The sequence below is a fragment of the Patella vulgata genome, chromosome 9 (assembly GCF_932274485.2).
Source record: "Patella vulgata chromosome 9, xgPatVulg1.2, whole genome shotgun sequence".
NCBI lineage: Eukaryota > Metazoa > Mollusca > Gastropoda > Patellidae > Patella > Patella vulgata.
In genome coordinates this window covers 43,663,355-43,683,385 of record NC_065887.2, presented here as the reverse complement: position 1 = coordinate 43,683,385, position 20,031 = coordinate 43,663,355, and the positions used below count along the sequence as shown (strand labels likewise).

At 34.9% G+C, this 20,031-nt stretch overlaps 1 protein-coding gene across 1 annotated transcript in view; it reads left to right on the top strand.

Moving 5' to 3' along the window:
- LOC126807756 (uncharacterized) overlaps positions 1-20,031 on the top strand; it is a 77,874-nt gene continuing 57,843 nt past the window's right edge. The window contains exons 1-2 of the mRNA XM_056103305.1: positions 1-113; positions 7,986-8,081. Of these exons, the coding sequence (XP_055959280.1) occupies positions 8,070-8,081 (12 nt within the window). The 5' untranslated portion in view covers positions 1-113; positions 7,986-8,069. The remainder of the gene's footprint in view (positions 114-7,985; positions 8,082-20,031) is intronic.

Here is a 20,031-nt window from a genome sequence, read left to right as displayed (position 1 = left end):
GTTTTTAGGCCACCGGAAGTTGTACCTTGTTAGACGTAAACTGTTAAATTTGTAAGAATTTGTGGCTTCTTTTAATGCTAAAGTAATCAAGGTTTTAGCCATACAAAGCAGAGGTAAGTAACCTAACAATTTCACGACGGGTTTAAATATATACTTTTCATATAGGCAAAAAGGTAGCATAAGATGTTTCGTGTTGAAATAGGTAGATCTCGAAACTGTTATCATGATGTTAACCCTAACCCTAGATTTATTACAATTAGTGAAAAAAATTATCCCAGTTCTCATAGTAGGTACTCAAATGGACAGGCCAAACTGTCAACAGATGTATAAGAGCATCAGATTAGAGTTTAGACACTTTTTTTTATTCACAGTGTAGATAGTAATATGTAACAGGCATTGCCTGAGTAGAGCAAAGCTGATTTTTGTCAAATATAAAACCTCAGGCTCAATCCATGACAATGATTCATAATTTAGTTTATAAAAAAATGTGAGAATTATATTATTTTGATTAATTTGGTTAGATGCACAATCTCCATTCGGCAAACCCTGACAGATTCCAGTACCCTACATCTAACGTTTGGCTGCAGTGCATGACAGTAAGTGATATGTAGCTACGAGAATGTAGCCATCTTAAAAATAGGTTAATTTTATACTATTAGTACTTATTACACATACGCAGTCCAATCTACTGAAACAACATTCATTTATCAGCAAATATTGACAATAAAGTAAATCAAGCGTTGTTTTTATCAAAATTGATTCTGACGTTCATAAATACGCTTATTACTACTGCGCAACTCTGATCAGATTTGTGCTTTGATTGGCTATTGCACACAAGGCCCCGCCTTTATGTGTTACAGACGTAAATTTAAAATGTCGGAAAAAACAATCTACTGTCCCTTTGATTTAAAAAGAGGGGATTTGTACCCGTTTCAGGTAGGCTTATATGCTTAATTGTAGTTGGGTGTGGCAGAAATATTATAAATAACGATAATCAATCATTGTTTTGATGGAAAATATTGTTTACTAATGCCGGATGCGAATCGCTCCCACATTTGCTACGTTGAAGTTAGTAGGACCAACTGTAATCTTGAAACACGGAGGGTTGAGAGATGAGTTTTGTTATCTAAGTGATATGTAGTTCATTACTACACTCGCCCTGTTGAAACAAAACTGGATTTTCGAAAAAATTTGATTGTAATTGGTCTAGGCAAAGCAATAAATACCTGAAGATTCTGAACTTTTCGTCTTATATGGCCGAGTTACGTAAATTTGTCCTTTGCCCTATATTTAGATTTCAATGGCTTCTGCCAAGCCGTTTAGCTGAAGGGGACGTATTTTTAACAGCATGTTGTGTTGCACATACTGACACTAGCGAGATAAGCAAGGTCTTATTTTCTCAATAAAATGTTCCTTTACATTGTACAGGTGTTCAAAGGGACTGACATGCAACCGTTTAGCAGTAAACAAATTGTCCCAAATTAACTGAGAGCTGAAACGTTTTTGACAAGGATTCAAAGGGCGGCGGTTCCTGAGCGTACAGGGGGTGTGTAATAAGACCTGCGTTTAGAGCTGAACTAGCTACACCCATACAATTGTGATGCAGCTACAGGTTTAGTGTGTAGAGTTTTCATTGCAAAATTCTTCTTTGTTTAAAGAAAATCAGATAAACTTAAATAACTTCAGACATTGAAAGCTTTGTATGATAAAACTAAAACACTCTTCACAGTAGTTCCACTGGAAAAAACTCGTCATACAGCAGGAGTTAGAGTTAGTAATGGTCCGATAATCAGTTTCAACATCGATAATTGGCCGATAAATGGCCTATCGGTATAGGCTGATACTCAGCCATATTGCCGATACTGGAGTCACCGATATCTGTTCAAAAGGATTCGGTAAATAACTTTAAAATATTATTCAATCGAGTTTTGAATAATTAAATCTTTATTTTACCGACACTCAGTACTTCTATTTTAGTTGCCGTGCATGTGACTATTTAGACATAAAACAGTACTCTCATAGATGCTGTAAAAGTAAGTAAGGATTTAACAGGGTAAAATCCTTACCAGTCTACGTTATTTTTTAAATCCTTATTCACACATTGTTTAAGAGTTCTGTGTTTCTTTTAGAAATACCATTTCTGTGTAAACAGACATAAACGTACAACAATCTAGCTGAGTCCTCCCGAAAAAACATCTGATTGGAATATGGAAAAAAACGCTGATGTGCAATAGTTCCAAACCTAACTAATGCACGATATATTTTTTTTCTTCGTTTTATCTAATTCACTATGGTCGGTATTGGTATTTTCTGCACACTGTCATGATATGTAGAAGTTTTAGAAAAGGCGGGAAAATATCGCATTATTTACGCATGATTGGGATGAGGGGGGGGGGGGGGGCGGGGATAATATCATGTGATGCCACTATTGACAGACGGGAAGCTATTGCTTTGATGTCGTATCATTACCACATGAACATTCTGACCTGTTATAGACATACAGGTGACGACAAATTTGTGGAATTATATCGTAGTATACATTTATTTATTATTCATACAGCAAGTAATTTTAGTTCACAAAAGATGGAGTGTATTTTTGACTGCAGAGGAAATGTGATCCAACACATCCATTTTTTTTTCCATCAAATAACATTTCGTTACTGTTTATTTCCCGAGGTAAAATAGTACCAGGGGTTTCCCGACTAATAATGGCATATATCTACATCAATTATCATGAATTTGTTGGCCGATATATTTCGCTGTTAATATCTGATATTGGTAAAACCAATAATAGCCATATCAGACCATCATTACTTTGCTCTATATTAAAGATACATTATGGGAGATTCGATAACGAGTTGGCAGTTCTCACTATAATAGTTAAAAACTAGATAACGTAAATGCAATTTGCTGAAAATTTCATTCAAATTGATCCACTATGAACCGAGAACTAAGCGATTGAAATTTCCGCCTAGCCTCAATCATCATTATTAAAGTCAGTACAATAAACAGCATATTCTTGATTATCCATTTAATCGTTAAATCGTGAAGAAAAGTTATGCAGTAAATCGGCTCATAATCCACTAAAGATCGCAGGCTAGCGATGCCATCTAGAGTTGATTATGGTCTGGATAGGTTAATTAATATCTAATTAATAATTTAGATAATATTTCAGGCCTAATGAAAGACCTGCAATAGACAGATTTAGCTCTTGCATAATGTATGTTTAAGTTAATAAAAAATGGTATGAATTGAGGGCATGAAATAGATGGACTAAACCAGTTCGATTTCTATAGTGCCAGTGGTATCAATCTGTTGTTTATTAATAATACATGTACAGTAGAGGTATCGTTATATAAACAATCCAAGATTTGATTTATCATGTTGATTCACTACTATTTTTCGCTACATGTATGTGCAGAAGGATTTCACCTACAAAACATACATGTACAAGACAAAGCTAAGAGTAAAACACCTTGTTTTCAATAAATAACAAATATACATGTATCAAAATTTAGGTGATGAAAGTCACATCTAATTACAGCCAACAGTCAACAATGTCAACTGGTAGTAAGCGGATATTTCAGTAGAGCAATAAGCATTGCAGTCCGTATACCCTCATATTGCAGTCATTGTACCCTCGAAGTTTATTGCTTGCCAAAATAATTTAACTTGTCAAGATCAAGGGTCTAAATGTTTCATAGATTAAATATCCAGAATTATATACATTTATTGTTACAATTGGATCTCCTGGTCAAAGTTACCCATAACCGCAGAGTTTATTGAGGAAAGAGCCCTTCGCAGAGGGATGATTCAGGTAAACATTAATATAAGGCCACAACAAAGCACCCACTCTTCAGGTCTGGTCCACTAGTAAGCGTACAACAAATTAAAGAAATAGTATCATTTGGTCAGTCTGCACTTGATCAGCAAATCAGATCCTAATCCAGTAAATATCACAGACTAGCGATGACATCAAGAGTTGATTATGGTCTCGATAAGTTAATAAATGTCTAATAGTTTATATAACATTTCAGGCCTAAAGAAAGACCTATAATAGGTAGATTTAGCGCTTGCATAATGTATGTTTAAGCTAGCTTACGAGTAAATATACAGGTTTTTATTTCTGAAATCACTGTACTGTATCTTACATCCATGAATTTTTGATTTCCATGAAACAACATTATTTTATAATAACTGACAACTTTATGGATAACATTCACTAGCTTTATTAACTGCAACATTTCAATGAGGATAATCTCACCGTTATCAAAGAATATATATATATATATTGCTTTCACTAAATGTCCTTTAAAGATAATCTTTAAGTGGCATTTAGCGATTGGAAAACACATTAATAGAACACAATTTTTATGGGAAACAATCACTGGTTTATACTAAAAGCACGACGTTTCGACAAGTATCCTCTTATCGTTTGTCGAAACGTCGTGCTTTTAGAATAAACCAGTGATTGTTTCCCATAAAAATTGTGTTCTATTAATCCTTTAAAGATAACATTATTTTAATAATTTAATTAGATGGTTTAATTATATGTACATATATACATGTAGGAATGTTGAGTGGTGTGTAGTATATGTATATGCATATATTTAATTACCATGCTTAAGTGCACATGTAATTAAGGCTTTACATGATCAAAATATTTTAACTACAATTCACATATTAGAAAATTAACCTACAACATTGTTTGTAAGTGGTTAATTATTACTCAGCTAGTTGGTATATAATTTATATTGTATACTAATTACTGTTATTATATTCATATGCTATGAATATTTGATATGTATACATGTACACACATGTTTGACAAGAAAAACAATCTACATATTTTAAGCTAGCGCTTTCAGTTCCATCGAAACCTCTTCAGGCTTTAACATACATATAGAGTGTCAATATGCATATTCATAGTATAATAAATACATGTAGTTTAGTTTTGTTTGTAAATTAAAAATCGGAACCACATAACAATAATCCAGGCCCGTAGCCATCTTGCTGGATGCGGTTGGCAGTAAACATTATGGAGTAGGGGGAAGGGGGGGGTGTCTCCAAAAGCCTAATTGTATAAAAGATCACCTTTTAGCTTGTTTTCTGTCCATCTCTTACAAAATGTGGGCATATCTTGCAGGGCAACAGCTTGTAATGGAGAATGAAGATTTATAGTTACAAAGTTTTACATTTATCAGCAAGACATTTTGTACATGTAATAATAATAGCCTGTGGGTAATGGCGATCAGTGAATATGATTGTCTTTCGATTGTACAATTTGTTTTGATAAATTTACAGAATTTCATTGATTGTGTTTAGGGTTTAATTGCTGGAGGCATGTTGTATAGCTATGTATTATTACGTTTAGTATCGAGTGACATCATCTATATAAATGTAGCATCAATAACATTAAGTAAGATTATATTAATAGGTTAGGTAATTTATGAGAGGTTTTGAAATGGAAGAGAGCAATAACCGGTTCACCAACTTCACGTTTCTTGATCAGTATATACCCCACTCAATTATTGTGGGTTTTTCAAGTTTAAAAACATATATTTGGAATTAAAAGCTTTTGAGAAGATAAACTAAGTACTGGTACTTTTGGTTTATAAATTAATTTCTTTGCCTGAAGAAATTAGAGGCCAAATTCTTAATAGGTTTTCCTGAAGAAATTCAAATTGGTGTGGCTTTAATGTGTGCAATATACTAAGGTGTTTCAAGGTAACCATTGAATAATATAAAAATATATACATGTAAAATTTTGATTATTGTACAATTGTGAAAGATGAATTTTCCAGATTGTGATTTAAACGAGCGGTTATTGATTTCTGTATTTGACTGGGCAGATGTAAACAACACTCCTTAATTTGCTCAAATCCAAAACAGCTTTTCACTTGTAATGGGCTCAACAAAACACTCTATAGATTCAGGCTTGATTAAGCCCATTAAAAGTGAATGACTACATGTAGGCATATCGGACATAATTCATACGATCAAATTGATGAGATTTCAAATTGATGATATTTGTAGTAAAGCCATGATATATGTATAGTGAGGAGATTAGTTTTTATTTTCTGTTTACAACACAATTAGACTTGTAAAAGTTCTCTAGACTACTATACTAAACAGCAAAAAAAACATCAGTACGATTTCAAAATCAGAGAGGCACTTTAATCAAATCATTCTAGAAAACGACTTACTAAATGGATCAAAGCAATTTTTTGTAAACAGTATGTTGACACATTAGTGATTAATTCATCACAATTCCAAGACATTTTGAGAAGGTTTAGAGTCTGTACACAGTCTATACATCAGTATCTGGTGTGTCCACCGCGAGTGTCAATGACAGCAGCGCAGCGTCTGTACATGGAGTGGACCAGACGATTGATGGAACCACACACTCAGAAAAGCCTGGCGCAATCCATCGGCTGTGTTTGGTCTCGGTACAACGTTATTAAGCCTCCTCCGAATTTCATCCCAAAGATGTTCAATTGGGTTTAAGATCAGACTAAGGGATGGCCAGTGGATAACATTGACACCGTTCTGCTGTAGAAAGTCCCGAGTAACTCTGGCTAGGGCGTTGTCATGCTGGAAAACGTTGTTTCGATGACGTGCGAAATGTGGTATGACGTGGGGTCTTAGAGCTTGATCGATGTAGCGCAATGCTGTGATGCCGCCTCCTCTCCCTGGACCAAGATTTTGGAACACCACAGGACCCACTTTCTGGTTCAGGCCGATTCCACCGCAAATCATTATGCTTGGACCTCCCCATGAGTCTCGTTCCATGACACATTGGTCAGAATAACACTGACCACATCGATGCCATATTCTCGTCCTGTCATCTGCAGTTAATGCGCAATACCGACTCTCATCTGTGAACAGAACAGTTCTCCATTGCCTGTGTCGTCAGTTCTGGTGTTGTTGGGCAAACTGTAGATGTTCACGTCGATGGCGTGGGGTGAGGATCGGTCCACGGTAAGGTCTACAGCAATGGATGTTCTCTCTGGTCAGTCGACGGCACGCTGTATCGGTACTGGTGGGTCTTCCATCTGTTCTCACTGTCTGTCATGCTGTCTCAGATGCCTGTGTGAGGGGATTCTCCACGTGCTGTCGCACAATATGACGGTCCTGTTGCCTTGTGGTATCCCTTGATCTACCAGTTTGGGGGCAATCATTCGTGGTGTTGGTGGCCCGAAAGCATTGCTGCAGCCTGTAGATGGTCCGAACATTGACCTGGAAGTTATTAGCAACGGCTTGGGCACTGTTTCCAGCATCGAGTTTTCCAAGTGCCTGGGTCCTCTGTGAGCTGCCGTGAGTCATGACATCCTGCTACTGTAGTGTGAATGATTCAACCAGATATATTGTGGATGGATTTTATAGGGCCGGTCATGGATGGGAGTAATCATTGGCTCGCTAACCTGGAGGTCTTGTGTTTGATCCCAGTATTGGCCGAGAAAGTTCACCAGGATTTTACGGCGTGGCTCCCTGTTGGCAGAAATGAAGGACCTAGGTCCTAGCATGGGACAATGTATAGTGGTTCGGATCGGACGAATGATGGAGGTCACATGTACACATTGGTGTGCACGTAAAAGATCCCTTAGCAGATAGCAGTTGGAATAATCGACTCTCTAGTTCATCGAATGGCTGAGATATAAAGTTGATAAGACAATGTCTGCCATATACATGTATTCATTAAAATAGAAAATCAGATTTTGTTTATTATCGTTGCTATGGTTTTTGTCAATCAGATTTTGTTTATTATCGTTGGTATGGTTTTTGTCAATCAGGATGAATTAGGACATATCTTGTTTTTGTCAAAACTGCAAAATTCCTAGCTCAGAATAATCTACTTTTAAACTATTATATTACCTCTTTATCTAAATCTTAAATACCGCATCTTTGATTAAATGGAATAATTTATGTAACTTTGAATGTATTTTATCAAAGGATTGAATCTGGAATAAACTTTATAATTACAGGTGAATTAAGTTAAAGGGTGACTCAGTTTAAGGCTGACTAATTACATCGTTAGATGGAGTCAAACAGGTAGAAATAAAACAACTATGGCCTCTCAGGTGAGTGCTTTTAATTCATTTTTATTTGTTGCATTCTTTAAATGCCAAGATGTCCCCTTATTTGTGTAGAAGCATTCTATTCATGATCAATTACAGCTTCCCATGGTTGAATTGAATGTATATTGTCCTAGCCCCCGTCTGTCCATCCGTTCACATTTTGTTTGTGGATGTATATCAAGTCGGTGCCCCTGTCTGTACACAATTTGTTTGTGAACACCCTACAGGTCAAAATTCTTATCTGATTTTGATGAAATTTGAAATATAGGTTTATCTCCAACAGATCTCGGATCCTTTTGATATTGGCATGTATTGGATCGTACATGTAATTTCATGGATTATGGCCTCTGATTGTACGGAAAATCATATCTCTTAACTAGAAGTCACAATTTTTGTCTGATTTTGATGAAACTTAAAATATATGTTTATATGTCTAAGTTCTCGGTTCCTTTTAATATTCGTGCATATCATATCCTATCTGCCTGGATTATGGCCCCTGATTGTACAAAAAATTCAGATATAACTTGTGGACCCTCTAGCGGTAACAGTTTTTATCCGATTTTAAAAAACATTTAAATATAACAGTTTTACAACCTGATGAAGGTTTAGTTCAAATTTATTGAAAATCAGACCGAAACTGCCCGACAAAATGGCCACTCCTTGTACGCAAATAGTGTAAAAGTATGTACTACTAATAAAAAGGTTGTGGAACCTCAAGAGGTCAGAATTTGATGAAACTTAAATTATATGTTTATACCCAGAGATTTTGATTCCTTTTGATATTCATGCATATCAGACCATCACTTCCTGGATTATGTCCCCTGATTGTACAAAAAATTGCTTTTTATTTTAGCTTGTTTTTTGTCCTTCTCTTGGAAACTGTAGGCTTACATGTATCTTGCATGACAACCGCTTGTTTGTGTAGATGCAGCATATTAACAAAGTGTATTCAACATATGGAAATTGACCACCATTAAATTTCACCCTCTCAGTACCCACAAATTGTAGGTCGTCAGAGTAGACCCTAGCGCCGCTGCCCGGGCAAAATTTCCCTCATAGTATGGTACTGTGATATGTACGGCGAATACTTAAATATGTTTTTAGTATGCTACTTAAAGTTTGTGTATCTCAAAGTTTTGGTGATCAACCTCATACAAATTTGGATGCAAAGCATTCACTCCAAACAAAACTTTTGGGAAAAGTTAGAGCCTGGCAAAGGGACAGAATTAAAATTGAAGTTAATGGGTTAATTAATGGTGGATGAGAGGCCTAAATTTGATGAGATGGTCTCAAAATTGTCAGAAAATATAATATATGACTTTTGAGAATAAAAAGAGTGAAAAGGTAAAATTTCAAAAATATTTTACAGATTTGTGAGGGTAATCTTTGATTTTAGCCCAAATTTTGTGATTTTCAGTGTTTATTTACATTTCAATATTAGTGTAAAATATTGTATAATTTATACTTTTTCTGCATCAGAAGAAAATATCATAATTACACTTAATATTGCCTAAAAATCATTACAAGTTGTCAGAAATTCGTCAGGTTACCCCCAATATTGCTGTTAAAATTTAATTTTGGTTAAAATGAACCAAAATGTCTTGCATGTCTTTATTTCCATTGTTAAATAATTTGCTTAGTATCCATGTGTTTGTCAGATATTGAAAATACATCAATATTTTCACAGAAATTTAATCTAATTATTATGTACTGCTGAGTTATGTTAGAATTTTCAAAACATGTGTGAACTGTATTTTGCTGCTGTGTTTCTTTGGCTTAACACAGTTTTAATTTTAAAACCTGAAATTGTTGCATTTCCCTCCTCGAGAAAGTAAAATCTATGTGTTTGCAGATAAATGTCTCTGTCTTGATTTGATTTAGACTGGCTCACCTACCCCACCTGTTTCTTGAACATCATATTAGAACTTAAATTAGTCCCTTTTATCTTGTTTTTGTATATCATAACCTCATTGTGTCATAGGCCTTTGATTTTGTTGTTGTCATGTATGGTTTCAGCCTTGTTATTGTCATTTTGTCTATATATATTGCTTCAAATTTTGTTATATTGTATTAGCTTGTAAACGTTGAGAGAATACTCTTCGAAACATTGCCTAAATAAATCAGTAGCTGTTTTCCATAAGTATGTTTATAGTTTATCAAATTAGGAGATTTAATTGAAGATATATTGACTTTAAACTAGCAATTAGCAATAATTGGATTTTGTGCTTGAATTATAACTTGGCATTTTATTTTGCACCAACAAATAGTTACTTTTAAGATTTCAAGGATTTCTAATGACTAGGTAGAAATGCTGCTGTTTGGACAAAATTCTCCTATTTAACATAACTAAATGACCAAAGTATTCTGTTGATAACACATGTACACACAATTTCATTCCATTTGCCACACATGGAGCTGCTGTCCCTCATAGCACTCTCTGTATGAGTTATAACATTAGCCCAGTCGACTGTATAAGTTATAACATTAGCCCAGTCGAAGCAGAACATAAGGATGTTAAACCTCATTTCATTTTCATCATCTCACCTGACTTATTAATGTATTTAACCGATGTACAAGCAAAGTCTATCACCCCTGGTGGAAGTGGACCTAAAACTTTACGAACCAACGAACCAACGAAACTATATCATAAAATACAATAAGAAGTCATGAAATAAAATAAAATGTGGTTTAATGAAGACAAGATACTTTTATACCACTGGTACTTGACATAAATATCACTTTATTCTTACTCATTATATCTCAAGTAGAAAATATTATTAATCTATTGATGTGTTGCCAGGATTATGTCTTCAAAGGGTCGTATTATTTCAGAAATGAAATAGGATTTTTTAACGTCTTACTTTTCTGCACTAACTGGGCTGATCAACAAAAAATAAAAATTGTCACTGAAGTGGTGGAATGATGATAAACATGGTGTTGATTATCTAGAAAAGTAGAAATTTAAAGTATCTATGTCGCATATACAAGACCACTCCTTAAAAGACATTAAAGGGGGATAACTTTGTATGGCTTTTCACTTGTTATTCATCCTCAGATGTGTGAGAAAAGAACTTAATATACTTGTTAAATTGAACCTGGGAGAATAGTCAAGATTTATGCTATAGAGTTCTTTAAAAAACGAAAATCAATGGTGACAACTTGAAATGACCAAGGTAAATTTTACAAAAAATTTCAACCCCTAATTGTCGACTTTTTATAAAGGTCTGTAGTGTTTTTGAAGTAAATCATTTATTGGTGAACAAAACTTTGATGTACCGGTACACTAGAGGTGATTAGATATTACAGTATATAGTAATCTCCCTTACTCAACTAAAACTCTGAACATTGTTTATTTTAGTCAATTGAAATGGTTTGGATGAGGATGGTGTTTAAAGTCTCCTCAACACATTACTTGGTCATTTTGGGACTAACAAATGGGATATATGGTTAGTGTCAACACAATACATTGGTCATTTTACATTGTGTACAGTTTGCTCTTCGTAATCTTGGCATTATAGCTGTCATTGGTGTAAATCAGTTTAACATTACAGCCAAATGACTAGACATGCTTTTCTTGTCACCTGTCTAACCTCGTGGGGTTTTTCTGAGTCCTCTGGTTTCCTCCAATCTGATTAGAATACAGATCTATATGTCGTTTCGTTTTTTTTATACTTTCGATGGCCTACACTACATGAAGATTTGAATGGTTGTACTTGGAGGTCGCGTCAGGGGTCGTACAAGTGGCTTTTAACCCTATGATGTCAGACATTGATTAATATCAATCAGCGTTGACGTTTCTACAGATATACCCACAGTCGGTTCATCACACGCCAAGAACTGGCCGCAACAGACTATTTCATTGGCTAATCTCTCACATCATCCAGACGGACGATAACAACCCCTTGTGTAGTAAAGATAAGTAATATGAAATTTTGAACTATAAAAAATGAAATAGGATCTGCGTTTTAATCAGATTGTGTTTCCTCCCACTGCTAAAGACCCCTTCGCATGAGCGAATTATTGAAATAAAATTGAACCATATGTTAGTCCCAAAATGACCTAGTTTGTGTTGAGTGGACTTTAAACCCCATTTCTCTCTTTTCTTGTCAGCCCCTTGACAAGGGACGACCAGGCTAAGTAGAATATTTGGGATTATTCCCCTGTTCCTGATGTGTACCTGTACCCCCTGTACTTGGTGTTTAGAACATGATGTTACTAGTTAAGATACCTTTTCCCCGTGTACATGATGTTTAGAACATGATCTTACGAGGTAAGGAAGAGATAATTAGTTTAATAACACAGAACTGTAAAAATACTGGTCAGTGTTTTATTTGTTTACATTAGAATAATTAGATACCACAACCAGTGAAGGTGTAGCCATGGACATAAAGTTTGCACTGGCTTTCAGATGTTTTAGAACAGTTTGCATTTGAAACTAAAAAGTAAACTCACTGATAGTGATGGTACAATAGGGCCATGGTTTCAGTTTAAAACCTAGTTAGATTGTGACCTTTCAGTTAAAAACCATGTTTAGAACTTGACCTTTAAACTATCAATAATTAGTTCAATAAATGTGGTAAAATTCAAGGTGTAAAAAGTAGGACATGATTGGTCAGTTTTTATTAATTTGTTGATGTTAGAAACTGTGAGAATTGTGTACCTGTAGATAGCGCGGAGGGTCTCTGGTCAATTAGTTCTACTCCCTGGTCAAACAGTACATAGAAGCCAGTCCTTCACGTTTATGAAATCGTGCAGGAGCCATAAAAAGCTACTGACATTTTCAAAAACGAGATAAAAGCTCCTGTAAAAAACATTCTTATTAATTATATTGCTAAAATAATTCTACATTTTCTTGAATTAAGGAGCGCTAAATTGTATTTAGGCTTTAGTCTTGTTTAATATTCTCTTTATATGTTCTTATGGAAGTTACTTCTTTACATGTTTGATAGCACGAATGCATGCAGTTTAAAAATAAACTAAAACTGAAAGTAGTTTATTCATCTCAATAGTTAGGAGAGTGACTTAGCTAATTTGCAAGAGTCTTTACCCGGACAGTGACATTTCTACCCACTTTTCATCAAATTCCAACTGCCAATAATTTTTTACATAATGGTACATGTATACATCATTATATACTGTTACATGATGAGATACGTCATTATACACTGTTACATGATGAGATACGTCATTCTACACTGTTACATGATGAGATACGTCATTATACACTGTTACATGATGGGTTACATTATTATACACTGGTACATGATGAGATACATCATTATACACTGGTACATGATGAGATACATCATTATACACTGGTACATGATGAGATACATCATTATACACTGGTACATGATGAGATACATCATTATACACTGGTACATGATGGGTTACATCATTATACACTGGTACATGACGAGATACATCATTATACATCATTATACACTGGTGCATGATGAGATACATCATTATACACTGGTACATGATGAGATACATCATTATACACTGGTGCATGATGAGATACATCATTATACACTGGTACATGATGAGATACATCATTATACACTGTTATATGATGAGATACATCATTATACACTGGTACATGATGGGTTACATCATTATACACTGGTACATGATGGGTTACACAGGGCTGGCCACAAATAAATTGATGGCGAGCAGATGACTGCTCACGCAAATTTAGGTTTGGGCGGGAAGGCGAGCAATAAAAATTGCTCACGCAAAATGTTGTTTGCGTGAGCACACATTTTGTAACATTGTTTCAATTTAAAATCATAAGAAATTACTATTCCTGGCTTTGCAGTAAATGTGTGACCATCCCTTTCTCATTCTGTTTTTGACTATCAGTCATACGATTCTTCTTTAAAACCAATTTCCGTATGGATTTCTTCACCCCACGACATAAATGTAGATAGGGCAATTGGGTTTCCTTTGGCCATTATTACGCTTAGATTGAAAATTATACGACTGCACAATGGAATAAAAACAGAAGTTCTGATAAAATAAGAAATACCGATAAATATTAGTTTGAAACGTGTTTATTTAGCGTGAATGCCAAATGCCGGACGTAAACATTCTTTACTTTAGACTCGATTATCACGCGTTTGTTACTGGTGTTCGTAGGAAAACCAGTCATGACGTTCAGGTCTCAAGTGTATTTTTAGTAACACGAGTGGCGAGTAACTTCATTAGCCAATCAAATTTAAGGAGGAAATGCCGCTTGCAGCTGGGTGAATCTCAGTTTGACAGGCGAATTTATGACGTTATTGACATTGTTGGGTTAGTTTCGGTAATAAACTTGTCAATATTTTGATTATTTTTACAGGTTTTTCTTAAAATTTTGCACGAGCAACGAACCGCTTGCACAGTGCGAGCGCGAGCAACTGCTAGGGTCTCGTGGCAATCCCTGTTACATCATTATACACTGGTAATTGATGGGTTACATCATTATACACTGGTAATTGATGGGTTACATCATTATACACTGGTACATGATGGGTTACATCATTATACACTGGTACATGATGAGATACATCATTATACACTGGGACATGATGTGATACATCATTATACACTGGTACATGCGAATTATTGACATAAAATTGAACCATATGTTAGGCCCAAAATTACCTAGTTTGTGTCGAGTGGATGTTACCCCTCTCTCTTTCTCTCTCTTTGGTTGAATGTACCATATTGTTTGGTAAGAAGTTAATATGTGACAGTCTTGAGTTTATTAGATATACAGTATATGATGTACTAATCTTGGCATGGTATAAATAGTGACATACAGACTGCCTTGATGTTTACATGAAATAATGTTGGCAATACTATAATGTAATACAATATACCTGCCTCACTTTACCATGGTAACCAGAAGTTTTTATATTTGGTTGTATTTTAGTTATTTTTTTTTCTGTTAGATTGAGAACATCACGAGCACATCTTTGTTTTCGTTTGTCTATTATCGTCTTTTGTTTGCGGCTGTATTAAGTCACATGTTGACCAGATGTATTTGGTTATGTAATACGATAATCAGAGTGCTCAGTTGATCTAGTCTACTTACTAGTCATTGATATCCAGGTTGGAATGTTTGTTTTAAGTGCTTAGCTGAATCTTGTCAGTTCTTTAGTCATTGATATCACCACGGTTTGTTTTTCAATCGAAGGTTTGTTGTAGATTTGGTAATGAATTAGTAACTATAAAAAATACCCAGCAACATTTGATCTTAATATTTTGTAGTTTTTGAATTCATGTCTGTTAGAGTATAGAATAGAACTTACATGGTTATTTGTATATACCATTTATGAATAGAAAAAGACTATAGATGAAACAAACATACATAACTATTGATACACAGTGATTGGTGTACAAAATCTACTGAGCATGGATGGATGGATGGACTGATGAATGAATTCCTAATAAAAGGATGGATTGATTGATGGACTGATGAATGAATTCCTAATGGATGGATGGATTGATGAATGAATTCCTAATGGAAGGATGGATGGATGAAAGAATGAATTCCTAATGGAAGGAAGGATTGATTGATTGATGAATGAATTCCTAATGGATGGATGGATTGATAGATTGATTGATGAATGAATTCCTATGGAAGGTTGGATTGATTGATTGATGAATGAATTCCTATGGAAGGTTGGATGGATGGAGTTATGCGGTCGCCCCTGTCTGTCCACAGTTTGTTTGTGGACATTTTATCAGTCACAATTTTTATCCAATTTTGACAAAACTTGAAATATAGATCTGTCTCCCAAAGATCTCTGCTCCTTTCGATATTGGCATGTATCGGACCATAACTTTGGCCCCTGATTGTACGACAAATCACGTCTTTAGCTTGTGGACACTCTAGAGGTCACAATTTTCTTCTAATTTTGATGAAAATTGAAATACATCTTTATAACCCAAAGATCTTGGTTCTGTTTGATATTCGCGCATATCGGATCGTAACTTCCTGAATTATGGCCCCTGATTGTACAAAAAATCGTGTTTTTAGCTTGTGGTCCCTCTAGACGTCATAATTATTATCCGATTTTAAAAAAAACCTCGAATATATCACTGTTATACCGTATTGTCAGTTGAGTTCAAATAGTGTCAAAATATGGTGTATGTAAAAATATGGTGAATCTGGGCCTCCTCGCAGTGTTTCGTTTGCTTAGACCTAATCCCACTCATTGGCACTCAATCACTGCCATACTCGGTGCAAATTTCTGTCCCACACTATGACTGGTTAACAGTTTGATCAACAACCAGTAAATTACTATGTGACAAAATCAATCAGAATTAACCAGAGCTCTAAATATGTTACCGTAAAGTGTCTGGTGACAAACGTGGCTACATTACGCCAGAACACCCAAAATGTATTGCGCTCAATTAACCAGTACATAACAGGATATTGCAGAGAAACTAATTGTGTGATAAACGAGGCTACAATGTAAACATTGGATAATCGCCTTGCCCATTGGAATTTTTTTATCATCTCTTGGACCACACAGCAGATCAAAGAAAAAGGCTGCCATGTTAAGTATTGTGTTTCAACAAACTGGATAGAAATACGACATGTGCTTTTTTGACAAAATAAATAATTCATGGATTTTCTTTACAAAAATGGATAAATATTATCTAAAATTTAAAGAAATGAAATGAAATGAAATGGAGTTTAACATCCTACTGTTCTGCTCCTAACCTGGAGCATATGCCATACAGTGTGCTATGAGGGAAATTTTGCCCGGACAGCGGCACTACGGCCTACTCTTATATCGAATTCCAACTAACAAGGGATCTTTTACGTGCACGCCAATGTGTACACAGGACCTCGGTTTTTCGTCCCATCCGAACGACTAGACAGCTTTCCTTGTCAGCCCCTCCGTCCTGCATCACTGACAAGGGAGAACCACGCCGGAGAAAATTTAAAGGTAGGCAGTAATAATCGGTACAAATATATACATGTACAGTACACACGTTTATAGAATTCATACCAGAGATTTAAGTCAAAGAATTTTCGTTCCAATAGCGAGTTTCAGCGACAGACAGATTTGATAGAACGATGAGAATGGACACGCTCCATCAAAAACTCAAGTTTTCTTTCTCAATACAGCAATGGCTATAGAGGAATTTCTCGGGCCATTGTTTCAGGAATATGGTGAACCCTTTAGAGGCCACAATTTTGATCTGATTTTGATGAAACATAAATTACATGTTTATAACCCAAAGGTCTTGCATCCTTTTGATAATTGCGCATTTCGGAACGTAACTTCCTGGATTATATTGAATTATAGCCCCTGATTGTTTGAAACATTGCTTTTTTTAGCTTGTGGACCCTTTAGAGGTCACAATTTTTATCTTAATTTAAAAACCATTAAAAAATATCACCGTTACACAATAATGATGGTTGGAGTTTGAATTTGTAAAAATCAGAACGAAATTGCCCAACAAATCTATTGCACAATGTTGGGCGTATCTTGCATAGCAATCGCTTGTTATTGAAAATGTGAATTAAAATTCATTTATTTATGTGTTTGTTTATGACCAAAATTGACAAAGAATACAGATTTATTGCAATCCATGAATTATTGTAGAAATCATGAATTTATAGGAAAAACCACAATTTGTTTATCTGCTATAGATATTTGCTAATTACTACAGTTTGAAGCTGAAACTATTTGGGTCACAAGAATTTCAAATATTCAAATCCACATCTGAAAACTTTTCACAAAAGACAATTGTTTTATGGTTGTTTTTTTTTTTTAAAAAAAAGTATGGAAAATTGTTTTAAGTTACAGAGAATGTGTAAAATTTGTGTATTTTGTTGAAGGATGTCAGATGTTTCAATATTTGGAGGTATATATGTTACGCCAGGCTAAAACAGAAGACACATTGTTCTTTATACGGAAATAACACGCAAGACTTTTTTTCTACTCATCCTCTGTGATTGTTTAACTGGGTATTAAAGGAATTGTGGGAAGCCTTTAGATTTTGCGTGGTGTTTCATGTGTTTGATTGCTAAGTTTGATAGGCCAAACTTAGAAAATTATTTGCCATTGTTTTGTTTTTTTCGCCTGCTTTGTAAACTGTTGTTAAGGTTTTAGTGAACAAAGGTTGTCATCCAATCGTTCATATTTATGTGTCAAATGTCATAGGGGGGTTGGATGGCCGAATGGTTAGCTTGGTGTGCGTTGCATTATAAGGTCTGTTATTGAGTCAACTGGTGTGGTTTTGATTCGATTCCACGGTTGTACGTGACAAGGAGTAGGGTTGCCTGTTAAACCTCGTGGATTTTCTCTGGGCCCTCCGGTTTCCTCCCACTGCTAAAGACCCCTACGTGCAAGCGAATTATTGAAATTAAATTTGATCCATATGTTAGTGGGAGCTGCTGTGGCTCTGTGAGTAAGACGTTGGCTTGCTGTTTGATTCTAGTGTTTATCTGGATTTTCTGGCATGATTCCCCCTTACTCATATAGTCCTTCGGATGGGTTGGAAAACCGAGGTCCTGTGTTGAATGAGTTGACTTGAATTATCTAATACATAAAATATAAACAGAAACCAATACAACCTTTATATGGTGGTAACTTAAACATACACTACATGTATATCTCAATCTGCCTATTGCACGTCTTTCTTTATATGGTGGTAACTTAAACATACACTACATGTATATCTCAATCTGCCTATTGCACGTCTTTCTTTAGGCCTGAAATGTTTTCTAAACTATAAATTAGACATTTATTAACAAAACAAGACCATAATCGACTCTCGATGGCATCTGATACTCGAGAATTTAACTAGATTAAAACGCTTCGCCATTTAAAAATGGGAAAGCGAGGCTAAGTCCAGATTTTATCTAAGTGTCCTGGTTACCATTGTGCACACATCTTGTCAAAACTACAAACAATGATAACTTGGCTGAGAGTGAAGTAATTTTGAATGAAATTTTCAATATTTTCTTTTTTTATCTTCTATTTTTGAATTATTATAGCAAGAATGACCAACTCTTTATTAAACTCTTAACTAATGTATCTTTACGTTAAGGTTGTTCAATTTGAATGATTTTTTTACAGAAGTATTATCAGGATCCTAAACTTTATATTTAACCTTTGTTTTGAAAAGTTAGGTGTTAATTTGTCTGACCTAAATTTAAATGTAGAGTTTCAGAACATGAAACAAAATATTTTTCTGTTGAAGCCTTATATAATCTTAAAACCAATTTACTCAATGTTTTCTACGGAGTCAAACTTCTCAACAAACTTTTCTTATGAAGTTAAACGTTTTAAAAAAACAAGTTTGTTATTATTCTGTTATAAAGTAGATTCTATTTATTAAACTGAGATTTTATTAACGCTGTTTTTATATACCGTAAGTAAAATTATGTTTAGAGTATGGTACCCCTGTTGTTAGATTAGGTTTACATTCAATAATTTAAACATAATCTGTCTATTCCAGGTCTTTCTTTAGGCCTGAAATGTTATATAAATTATTAATTAGACATTAATTAACAAAACAAGACCATAATCATCTCTAGATGGCATCGCTAGCCTGTGATCTTTAGTGGATTATGAGTCGATTTACTGCATAACTTTCCTTCACGATTTAACGATTAAATGGATTATCAAGACTATGCTGTTTATCGTACTGACTTTAGTAATGATGATCGAGGCTAGGCGAAAATTTCAATCGCTTAGTTCTCGGTTCATAGTGGATCAATTTGAATGAAATTTTCACCAAATTGCCTTTAGATTATCTAGTTTTTAACTATTATAGTGAGAACTGCCAACTCGTTATCGAATCTCCTTTAATGTATCTTTAAAGTATCCGCAAAATGTAAGTCTGCTTTGATATTTTTAAACTGGGGTGGGGTGAGATGAGATGGGTACAGTGGTGATGTGAATCGCATCAGCCGCTTGACTAGATGCCTGTAGGTTGA